Raw genomic sequence first — 11,718 nt, forward strand, 5'->3', positions numbered from 1 at the left:
ATGACAACAGTCAGCTGAGCTGAGCTGTCCCACTGTGTCACTGTCATTGCAGTGGGATCACGGCCCTGCCACTGCACATTCACATCTCCAGCTCTTGTTTGTTCCCCGTGCTGTGACTCTTTGTGTCCAGGCACTTCAGAGAGGGATCAAGAAACCGTGTGGGGTGTGAGAGGTTTCCCCACAGCCACACACAGCGCTGATGGTGTTTGCCCTGTGATTCTCAGCTCAAGCCAAGGAACATCAGGCTCCATGGGCCAGCCTGGTCTCCCCCCCAGGAGGACGCAATGGCACAAACATTGCCCCTCTGGAACCCGCCCCAGGCCTTTCCATTTAAAGCCCCTCTCATCACATTGGCCAGTCCATGGTTGAAGGTTCTCTTGCCCTCTCTAACAGGCCCCAGTCATTGAAGCACTCTGCCCCAAAAGCCAATACCTTCCCAATGGCACAGCCAAGAAGGTGTCAACCTGCCCTAGAGATCCTCCCTAAGTTCCCATCCAGCCCAAACCATGATGAGATGTTGGGGGTTCCGCTGCTCCAGCCCAGCTCCGTTGTTGCCAGGCACACGGGTGACAACGCTGCAGAGCTGCTGGGGACAGAGACGGTGACAGAGGCTGGGCTGCTCCAGGGCAGAATGCTTCCAGCAGATCCCTGGCTGGGCTGTGAGTTCTGCTGGGCTAGAGAGCACCTGCAGTGATGGGGACGAAGCTGCTGGGAGCCACCATACTCCTCTCCCTGGTGGATGTTCTCCAGGCCTTTGCCATTGAGAAGAAAGGGGATGTGTTCAAGAAGACGGCGTGTCCCGCCTTCCTGATATTCGAGAACGTTGCCTACTTGGCGGACATGACCTTCGAGCTGCCCTGCAAGTGCAAGCCCGAGGAGGTCTCCTCTGTGGTCTGGTACTTCCAGAAGAACCTGCACAGCCACGAAACCACGGTGCTGACAGACTTCAACGGCACCGTGATCGTGGACTCCAGCCACGTCCGCGCGGGCAGCGACCTCCTGAAGCGCTTCAGCATCCGCGTGTTCAGTCTGATCGTGTTCCGAGCCCAGCTCGGGGACTCGGGCCATTACCTGTGTGGCACCAAGGAGGGGCTTTTCTTCTACGGCTACGACGTGGACGTGCAGCCCAGCAGGCAGATCGCTGTGGCTTTCCTGGATAAGGACCAGCACGTCCAAGAGGACTACGCAGGGAAGGAGTTCACCCTCTTCACCACCTTCTGGGACTGGAGCGGCTGTGACCGCTGCGGGGTGCGGGGCGAGCAGCGGCGCATCGGGCTGTGTTACGTGCAGAGCGCCCTGCTGAAGCCCCGCTACCGCACAGCGCTGCCCAACGTCACCTCCTGCGGCTCCAGCGCTGTGCCCGCGCCCTTCCAGCGCCTCACCCGCCTCCGCAGCCCCGAGGTGGCCATCCGGAGCTGCCTGGCCCCTTGCCCAGAGAGGGAAGTCCCAGAGGAGGGCGTGCAGTCCATCTCCAACATCATTTACAAGCTGGGCGAGAAGCCCGAGCTGCCCCGTGTCCCCATCCAGTACCACAGGCAGCCCCCCAGGAGTGACCTGGTCATCCGGTGTCCGGGAGCGCGGCCGGAGCACGCCGTGGCCTGGGACAAGGGCTCCGTGCGCCTCTACCGCTCCCGCTACCTGCTGGGGGTCAGGAAGCACATGAGGCTCTTCATCGACCACGGGAACCACCTGCACCTCCAGCGGCTGCGCAGGAGGGACAAAGCCACCTACTTCTGCTGGCGGCAGGGCGAGCTGGTGGCCGGCTTCCAGCTCACTGTCACCTTCCAGCCCCGGCGCCAGCGCAGCCCCGCCGACCCCGAGTCGGTCTTCGTCATGAGGGCGGTGGGCATCAGCTTTGCCATCATCATCGGCATCTTCTTCCTCATCCACCTGTCCCACTGGAGCTCTCAGGTGTTCAGGAAAGTGGCCAAGTCATAGCAGCTCCCCCACAGGACACTTGGACACCTTGGGTCACCCTCACATGGGAAATTTCCAACGTGAGGACCATTTTCATATATTTTGGTTTCAACGTTTTTTTTCAATGTTTAGTTTCAACCTTTTGAAGGGAAAAGAATTTTTTTTCCCCCAAATTATTCTGGTAATTTTCTTCAGAACTGCCTCTGCTTTTGAGGTCTTTTTAACTCTTCCAACTCAGCACAGAACTGGGAGTCGGTATTTGTGCCTGACAGAGTTACCTTACACATCCCTCAAAGGTGGTGGCATCTCTGCAGGGTTTCAGCAGGGAGCAGGATGTGCCCTCCAGGCTCATCTCCTTTGTTTGAGGATATGACTTGAGGATTTCAGCATTCCCAAGGGAAATCCTCCTGTCTGGGTGTGCACTGTGGGTCCCAGCGATGCTCTGACACTTGAACCATGTAGATATAGTGAAGCAAACACCTGGTGAGGACATGAGAAGCAAAGTCAGGCAGGAAGGGACAGAGCTATGGAAAACAATCTGTGTCTCCCACATTCAGGGATGAAGCAGGGTACAGCTGGTTGGGTCCTTAACGGGCAACAAACCCACCCAAAGCTCCAGCACGAGCCAGGAGGGGCTCACACACAGAGGCAGCTCCAGGCCTGACTCTCCCTGGGGACTTTGCCACCAAACTCAGCCCCCAGACAGAGCCTGGTGCCAAGCCCAGGGCTGGTGCAAGCCAGGGGAGCTCAGCCACCAAGACCCACTGGGCAGCATTGCTCCATGCCTCTGAATCCCTAAAAATGTCCCAGTAGAACCCAACGTGCTTCCCCCACTGCCCTATAATCCCCCCACCCCCCAGATGGAGGGCCAGGGGTGCTGGGAGCTGAGGACTGCTCCTGCATCCTCTGCAGCCCGTGGTTTGCTCGTTGGGAGCCAGGAGGCACCTGGGACCTGCCCAGCCCGTGTCCCCAGGGTGCTCTCAGCACTGCTGCAGGCACAGAACGGTTTCAGGCTGTGTGTTTTGGGGTTGCTGTTGTGTCTCCCCATTCCTGCAGAGCTGCTGGAGGACACGGCTCCAGGTCCAATGGTCTGGGGTGCTCATGCACTCCTTGAAAGGAGGGTTGGTTCAGCTGGAGGTGCAGTGGGGGAGAGAGATCCCCAGGCTGGGAGAGGCCTCAGAGACTCCCCCTGGGCTCTGCTTCCCACTGTCACAGGGTCCTGTTGATTTATTTAAAAAATATGGATATTGATCTAGTATTGATATCCAACTGTGACAGACAAAAACTCTCTAACAGTTTAAAATTAGAAAGTGTGTGATTATTTGACACCAGGCAGCGTGTGGGATCGCTCCCAAATCCACACCGCCCCTTCCAGGTGATTACAGAGCCCTTTTATCCATACAAGTATTGAATACTCAAAATACAAATCCATATTCATCATTTTGGTACATCCCATTCCCCGCTTCATATGCTAATCACTCTAAAAACCATTCAGCATGTGTGGTTTGTCCCTTGAAATGGGTCGGTGTCCCTTTCATGGGGAGGGGTCCCAAAATGAGGAAGTCAATGAAGTCTTCCTCGTTCTGACCTTTCTACCTTTTCAATGCGGGTATGACAAATGAACTCTTGGTAGAACTCCCATTCCTTGTCTTCAGTTGGTTTCAGAACAGAGGAGGCCACAATTGTCTTATGTTCCTAAAAGCTATTTATCAGTTTCTATATTCTTCATTATAAACCCAGCTAACCAAACATTGTGCTGACAAGCAATCAATTATTAGTTAACTACTAACTCCTAACTTCATCAAGGCCTACTCATTTATTATTCTTATTTTAATTAACTCTAGTAAGGCTTATTTCTCTTAGCTCCTCAAAATCTCTAAATGCCTTAAAGTTTACATTTCACTGTGGGGGTCTCTGCACCCTCTTCTGAGCTGGGGGAGGTCTGGGCACCCAGTGAGGGGTGGGGGAACCCCCTGCCCCCCTGGCACCTGACACTGTACAGTGATGGGCAAAGGTTTGGTTCTGTATTTCTCCTCTGCCTCATCACTGCCACCCGTGTGCCACCCCCACCCCGGGACAGAGACCCCCAAGCACCCAAGGCAGGGACCCGTGTTCCCACCAGCCCTGTGATCTGTCCCCGTCCCTGTGTCCCTGTCCCCCTGTCCCTGTCCCACTGTCCCTGTCCCCCTGTCCCCCTGTCCCCCTGTCCCTGTCCCTGTCCCCGTCCCTGTGTCCCTGTCCCCCTGTACTAGTCCCTGTTCCTGTCCCTTTCCCTGTCCCCCTGTCCCCCTGTCCCTGTTCCTGTCCCACTGTCCCTGTCCCCCTGTCCCCCTGTCCCTGTCCCTATCCCTGTCCCCCTGTCCCCCTGTCCCAGTCCCTGTCCCTGTCCCTCTGTCCCTGTCCCCCTGTACCAGTCCCTGTCCCTGTCCCTGTCCCTGTCCCTGCCCCTGTCCCCCTGTCCCTGTCCCTGTCCCAGTCCCCCTGTCCCTGTCCCTGTCTGTGTCCCTGTCCCTGTCCCTGTCCCCCTGTCCCCCTGTCCCTGTCCCTGTCCCCTGTACCAGTCCCTGTCCCCCTGTCCCTGTCCCTGTCCCTGCCCCTGTCTCTGTCCCTGTCCCTGTCCCTGTCCCCCTGTCCCTGTCCCTGTCCCTCTGTCCCAGTCCCTGTCCCCCCAGTCCCTGTCCCTGTCCCTGTCCCTGCAGCAGAGTCCCAGGGACACCCCTGTCCCCAGCTTCACCCTGGCTGCCTCTCGGGGCACCCGCTCTGGTGCCACCACGTGTCACTCCTGTCCCCACGTCCCCAGAACGCCCCATCCCCTCCCTGGGCCGTGCCCAGGACCCCTCCATGCCCCAGTTTGTGGCCATTCTGCTGTGACAGGGGTGTCCCTGGGACTCTGCTGGTGGCAGCAGGGACCAGGATGGACCCCAGGATGGTGATCAGGATCTTGCTGGTGATGGGAACCGTGGCGGTGACAAGGACCAGGGTGATCCCTGGGACCAGAATGGAGTCCAGGGTGTAGCCAGGGGTCAGAGTGGCCCCTGAGACGAACTATGGCTTCTTCTTTGGCAACGGGGCAGAAAGACAGAGACTTTCTACAATCTCGGAATCATCAATACCCACAGATTCCGACACCTTCCTCCACAAGGTCCACGAGGAGGTAACCCTGCTCTGGGCCTGGGCTCTGGGGCTCAGGGGGCTGCCCTGACCCCCCTGTCCCCACAGGAGCTGCAGGAGCACGTCGAGGTGGACACCAGCAAGCCGGACCTGACGGCAGGGACACGGCCTCAGGGAGCTGCCAGCAGCAGGGGTTCCCTGCTAGGAGCACCCCCACACCAGGGGAACGGCTGGTCCCGAGGGTGGGAGACAGATGGACATTGGGGAGAGCCCCCAGCTCCTGGAGAAGGTGGCCATGGAGGAGTCACAGCCCCCTGTGGCCCCCAGAATGAGTCCCTGCAGAGGCAGCTGTGGGAGTGGAGATGCCCTGGGGACAGCCAGTACCAGGACACGGTGGGGCAGCTGGAGGAGGACAGCCACAGCCTCAAGGAGGAGATGGCCCAGCACCTGCAGGACTACCAGGACCTGCTCAACATCAAGCTGGCCCTCAACACTGAGATCACCACGTACCACAAGCTGCTGGAGGGCGAGGAGAGCAGGTGACAGCTCCATCCCGCCCTCACGTCACCCCGGCCATGCCCTAACCAAGCCCAAGTCCTCATGGTCCCTCTGGGGTGTCCAGCTGGGTTGGGGACCATCCTCCAGCCCTGCTGCCAGAGCCCCAGGCTCTTCCCAATGCTCCCATTGCTCCTGCAGGATCACCATCCCTGAGCAGATCCGAGGTGGGGCTGTGCCCCCCCTGTGGGAAGGGGAGCGGGGTGGTGGCACAAACAGGGGTGGCTTCTGGGGGCTGTGTGGCAGGAGAAGCCACCTGAGCCATCTCTGCCCTGTTCAGAGGGATCAGGAATCTCAGGGAATCTCTTGGTGCTCCCAGGGCAGGGGGAGGAGGGTGCCATGGCCATATCCCCAAGGCTGAACATGTCCCTGAGGCTGATGATGTCCCCAGCACTGATCACATCATCATGTCCTCGATGACAGCCACATCCCTAAGGCCAGCTGTGTTCCTCAGTGACAACTGCATCCCAAAGACAACCCTGTCCCCAGGCTCAGTCACATCCAAAGCCACCCATGTCCCCATGGTCCACAACATCTCCAAGGTGACAAATGTCCCCAGTGTCCCCACAGCCCAACTGTGTCCCCAGGACACATCAGATCCTGCAGCCTGCCACATCCCCAAGGCCAGCCCTGTCCCTGAGGTAGGTTGTGTCCCCAGGGCTGCTGTCTCTCATGTTCAGGGGTTTCCAGCCCAATCCATTTTCTTTGGGCTTCTCCTCTTGAGTGTGGCTTCTCTGGGGCTGTCCTGATCCCACTGGGTGACTGCCACCAGGATGTCCCCAGCACAGGAAAAACCAGAGCTGGGGGGCTCATGGTGAGGGGTGACCCACAGCCCCATGGCAGGGGAATCTCATGCAGGTGAAAATGGAGAGGAGAGGGGTCCAGAGGAGGAGGAAGGTGTCGGGGCACCCGTGAGGGTCTCACAGCCCAAAGTGCCACCTGCAACCAAGGAGTGACGGGGGAGTCTCACCACTTGGGGGTCACACTGGGAGTCAGGAGCTCTGGGGCTGCCCCACACACAGTCCCTGCCCCACACAGAGTTAATGCACTAACGCTGCTGCAGCTCGGGGTGAGAATAAAGCTAACAAACACGCTGAGCTCCCATGGCTGTGCCTGCACCCACCTCTCTGCAGCCAGAGCTGGGGGATTTGGGGATTGTCTGGGTTATGGGGACCTCTGGGAGCCCAAACCAATCCTAATGTTGCAGGAGAAGGGCACAGATACACCCCAGGGCCAACAGCCACGAGGAACTGAGCTGACAGGAGGGGGTGCAGGGACAGCACCCACAGCCAGCAGTGGGTGGGGTGGGAGAAATCTCCTTCCCAGAATGGGAATCAGGGATCTGCTGGGGTTCTGCACCCTCAAACCAGCTCCTGCCTCACACAGCCCCAGGCTGCAGCCCCTGGGAGGCTGCCAGGACTGGCTGCAGCTTTGTGTGGGTTGGAGATCCTGCACATATCAAAAGGTTGAAGGGCCAGAGCATCACTGGGACCCTCGGGGCCCTCCTGGACAAGGGATTTCTGCTGAAATCCTCAAGCCACGTCCTCAGAAGGAAATGAGCCTGCTCCATGCAGAGGATTAAGTGTCCACCAAAACCCTGCAGAGCTGTCACAACCTCTGGGGGATGTTTGAGATGACTTTGTCAGGCACAAACATTGACTCCCAACTGTGCTGAGTCAGGGGGAGTTAAAAACACCCCAGCAGCCATTTCTGGAGAAAACCAGATCAGTTTGAAAAATATTTTTTCCTTCACGAGTTAAAAAAAAACGAAAACAAACCAAAAACAACAACAAAAAGGTAAGAATTTGTTCCAGCTGAGGAGCTCAAAAGGGACACTGAAGGGTTTGGTACACACATCTCTCAACATGGAAAACAAGGCAAATAAGGGTGAGAAAAGCAAGAATTAATTGGATTAAAATAGTGAGGATGAAGATGATTATGATGATGAAGCTCATGTTTCCATGGTCCCCAGCTGGCCCCTGAGCTCAGCTCTCAGCAGCTCAGGTCACACCATGAACTGGCTGACCTGGAAAGGGTTCCAGTGGGTCCCACAGCCCCATCCTCTGTCACCACTCCCATAATCTCTGCTCCACTGAATTTCTCCAAGTCTTCCCAGCAAACCCCAGGGATTTTGCCTTTCCCAAGGGGTGGGAGCAGCCTGCAGCCTTGCCATCCTCACCCTGAGCCTTGGCACCACTCAAGCAGTGTGCCTGTTCCCTCCAGAGCTGTGCCTGTTGTGCTGGGGCTGTTCTAACATCAAAATGCTCCATCTCATCTTGGGGAACTCCAGGATCTTCTTTTGTTGAAGCCTCCAGTGCTCAGCTGTCATCAGGAGTGCAAAGTTAGGAGGAATGGCACCATAGCAGAGTGCAGGGACACACATGTCCCCTCAAGTGGTGCCACAAGCCCAGTATTCCCACAGCAGGCCTCAGGGATGAACCTGGGCCCTGCCATCAGGTGCCTGCTGGTTTCTCCAGGGCAGGTGGGAGTAGGTGGTTCCAGTCTGCTGGGGCGACTCTGCCATTTGCTGCACTGGCTTAGGGGAAAAAATTGACCTGAAATTGTTACTGTCATTGATTACATCTCCTAAAACCCCTCAGTAAATGTGAATGGGGGTGGAAGAGGAAAGGGACTATCTGGGTTTGGATTTCTCCTTCAAAACTACCGCCCTGTTCTCTTTCCCTTGGTTTTCTCCTCATCCAAGAGCCTCTGCCACACCCATCTGTGAGGCCACCCTGCTCACAGATCACAGCAGCACAGCCTGGGAGCTGAACTTTATTGTGCAGAACTTGTGCCCTGGGGGGGTGCCAAAGTCAAGCTTTGAGTTTTTTCTGAGCCTCAATCCTGGTGCTCCTGCTCCCTCAGCTGACCTGGTAACACTTCATCAGCTCCACCAGTGTCCTCTCCTCCTCAGTTTCCATGGGATGGGCTTCCCTCCCTGCCTCACAGCTGGCCAGGCAATCCCTGCTCTGCAGCTTGCTGAACAAATCCTGGCTGCTCTTCTTCTCCTCCTGGCTCAGGAGAGCCACGTTCAGCCCGAAGCGTTTGGTGCCCGCCAGGCTCTGCAGGAGCTGAAGGACAGCAGCTCTGTCTCCAGGATGGATGTTCTCTGCCAGCACTGTCAGGAATTCCCCCAGGAGGCCAAAGCCCACATCAGCCTGGAAGATCCTGCCCAAGGCCTCCCCTCCGAGCTCCAGCAAGAATTGGTATTTCTCTGTCCCGCTTTTCAGGCATCTGCGCCAATCCCGGTGAAATTCCGCAGCGGTCCCAGGCAGCTGATCCAGCTCCTGGAGGAGAAAGGAAACACTCAGGTCCTTTTGTTTTGTTCCCACTTGAAGACTTTGATCCCTTTGATGGACAGCTGAGATGTTTTTAGCAGGGGCTTTGGCAGCACAAGGAGCTGCTGAGGGGGAAAAGGGGAAAATGAGGAAATGCCAGGTGCCTTTAACCCTGAGAAACCAGGGAGCTCCAGGGGGAAAAGGGGAAAACAAGGAAATGCCAGGTGTCTTTAACCCTGAGAAACCAGGGAGCTCCAGGGGGAAAAGGGGAAAACAAGGAAATGCCAGGTGCCTTTAACCCTGAGAAACCAGAGAACTCCAGGGGGAAAAGGGGAAAACAAGGAAATGCCAGGTGCCTTTAGCCCTGAGAAACCAGGGAACTCCAGGGGGAAAAGGGGAAAACAAGGAAATGCCAGGTGCCTTTAACCCTGAGAAACCAGAGAACTCCAGGGGGAAAAGGGAAGTGTGGATGAGGTGTGACACCCAGTGTGAACACAGACTCTCTGCACAGCACTGCCTGGGAAGGGATCTCAGAGATCAGGAACACTCTGAGCACACACAGGAAAAACCAGGAGTGGCAGAGCAAAGGTGGGAGATGCAAACCCCAGAAAATGTGAAAAATGTGCAGATGCCCTGTCTGGTACCACTGGCATTGGTGGGGGTCTGCCAGAGCTGAGCTCCAAGTGGCATTCCCAGGTAAAGGAAATCCCATTTGATACCAGCTCTGATGAACTGCTGAGCCCAGCCCCGCTGGGTCACCAACAAACAGGCTGGAGGAGCAGGGAAATGTGCAGCTTTTCTACAGCCAGGGAACAAAGCAAAGTGACACCAGCTGGGGCTTGGCACAGGTGGAGAAGCTCTGGAGACCTGAGCCTGGTGCTGATGGAACCAGGAGCAGGATTTGCTGCGGGAGATCACTGGTCAGTCCAAAGCAGAACTACTCAGGAGAGTTGCAAAAGATCTTACAATGACACCCAGCATCCTAAACAACCCTCAAGACTGTTTATAAGGCAATCCATGAAATTGCCTTATCATGGGAAACATCCAGTGACCAGGACACTCCAGCATGGCCCACAGCAGGGGTAGGAGGTGACTCCAGCCACAAATGGCTTGGACAGAAAATGTCCTGTCCCTGTTTCCCACTGCTGAGGGACCCAGTGAGCTGATCAGGCTCAGGCAGGATTAACCCAACCCAGTTCTTTTCCATGATCATTAAATTCCCTGTGCTCAGGGAACCTCTGCAGCCAGAGGCTGTCCCAGGGAGGATCCTGGTGCAGGCCTGGCTGTCCCCAGCCAGGGACAGCTCCCACAGGCTGTGCAGCCACGTCTCCATTCCCACAGGGATGGAGCAGACTCTCCCTGAAGAGGCCCAGCCTGACCCCGTGCTGACCCAAATTCTGCTATTCAAGGGGTTGAATTGTAACTCCTGCATTCCAATTAACACCCAGATGATTCCTGAGTCATTTCCAGCTGTGGATGAGGCCCCAACAGCCTCTCCCTCACCTGTGGGATCTCCACAGCGTGGGCAGGTGCTGCCTGGGCTGGGGCTGCACAGGGATTCCACAGCACGTTCCTCCTCCGTCCCAGCCTGTCCTTCTTCTCCAGAGGCTTCAGGTGAGAAGCCAGCACAATCTCCCTGAAGGGAACAGAGACAGGAGGGACACATGGCAAAAGAAAACACTTTGAGGCTTCAAGCAGCTGCTCTGAGCCAATTTCTGACTTTGGGCTGTGTGGATCACCCAAAGGGGTGGACCTGACTAATACAAGGATAAACCAGCTTAAAATCCCTGGGGAATCCCATCAAGATATTTGGGGGAGAAGCCACTTGAAAGTGTTTTCCTGCCCCTCAGGGGTCAGGGGGGAATGAGACAGACATGAATCCATGAATGAACTTGAGCTGGTCCCAGAACGCCTCCCAAGCGTGGTCAGAGTCCTGGATCTGCCTTTGGATCCTGGAGGGAGATGGACCAGGGGAAATGCAGGAGTTTGGGGGGCACTGGGAGTGCAGCCCTGCCATGCCAGCCTGCTCACAAGCCCCGGGCACAGCAGTGACAAGCCAGGCAGCAGGACAGGCTGGGAAGGGCACAGGGGACACCAGCACGGCCTGGGGCTGTGGGGCAGGGCTGGGAATGGGGAAAAGTGACACTGCCCTGGGGAGGGGACAGTCCCTCAGAGCCCGGGGGAGCGCCCAGCCGAGCTCCCGGTTCCTCCCGGGCCGCTCCCCGAGTCCCCGAGCCCCGGACCTGAACTGGCCGTAGTCGGGGACTCCCTGGCGCAGCGCCCGCAGCTTGGCCTCGCCCTCCCGCTGCCGCCGCTCGTCCTCCGCCAGCGCCGCCCGCAGCTCCCGCTCCAGCGCCGGGAACGCTCCGGCGGGATCCATCCCGGGCTGCATCCCCGGCTCCATCCCCGGCCAGGGCTACAGGGACCCTTCCTGTCGCGACAGCCCCGATCCTATCGCGACAGTCCTGCCTTGGCAGCCCCAAGGGGATGGCCACTAGGAACCACTCCCCAGGCCTGACACACCGCCGGCCCCGGGGCCCCTTGCTGTGTCGCGACAGCCCCGCCGGGTGACGGACAGCGCAGCCCGGGGCCGCTCTCTATCGCGACAGCCCCGCCGGGTGACGAACAGCTCAGCCCGGGGCCGCTCTCTATCGCGACAGCCCCGCCGGGTGACGAACAGCTCAGCCCGGGGCCGCTCTCTATCGCGACAGCCCCGCCGGGTGACGAACAGCTCAGCCCGGGGCCGCTCCCTATCGCGACGGGGCCGCTCTCTATCGCGACAGCGCCGCCAGAGCGCCGGGGCCGCGCAAGGTCCCCGGGGCTGCCCCGGCCGCGCCTGACAGAACCGGCCCCGCCG

At 58.0% G+C, this 11,718-nt stretch overlaps 2 protein-coding genes across 2 annotated transcripts; one reads left to right on the forward strand and one right to left on the reverse strand.

Annotated features, from left to right (window-relative positions):
• The first annotated feature begins 30 nt into the window (after window positions 1–30).
• On the forward strand, window positions 31–2,394 carry FAM187A (family with sequence similarity 187 member A). Its single transcript, XM_004177129.5, has one exon. The coding sequence runs from the start codon at window positions 694–696 to the stop codon at window positions 1,936–1,938; it is 1,245 nt and encodes a 414-aa protein (XP_004177177.4). The 5' UTR covers window positions 31–693; the 3' UTR covers window positions 1,939–2,394.
• Window positions 2,395–8,342: 5,948 nt separating this feature from the next.
• Window positions 8,343–11,682, reverse strand: DNAAF19 (dynein axonemal assembly factor 19). The gene is made up of 3 exons (XM_030256132.4): window positions 11,105–11,682; window positions 10,365–10,497; window positions 8,343–8,870 (listed from the first exon to the last, which is right to left on the reverse strand). Exons 1-3 carry the CDS (start codon window positions 11,263–11,265, stop codon window positions 8,445–8,447), a joined length of 720 nt encoding a protein of 239 aa, XP_030111992.4. The 5' UTR covers window positions 11,266–11,682; the 3' UTR covers window positions 8,343–8,444.
• Between the last annotated feature and the right edge of the window lie 36 nt (window positions 11,683–11,718).

The sequence above is a fragment of the Taeniopygia guttata genome, chromosome 27 (assembly GCF_048771995.1).
Source record: "Taeniopygia guttata chromosome 27, bTaeGut7.mat, whole genome shotgun sequence".
Lineage (NCBI taxonomy): Eukaryota > Metazoa > Chordata > Aves > Passeriformes > Estrildidae > Taeniopygia > Taeniopygia guttata.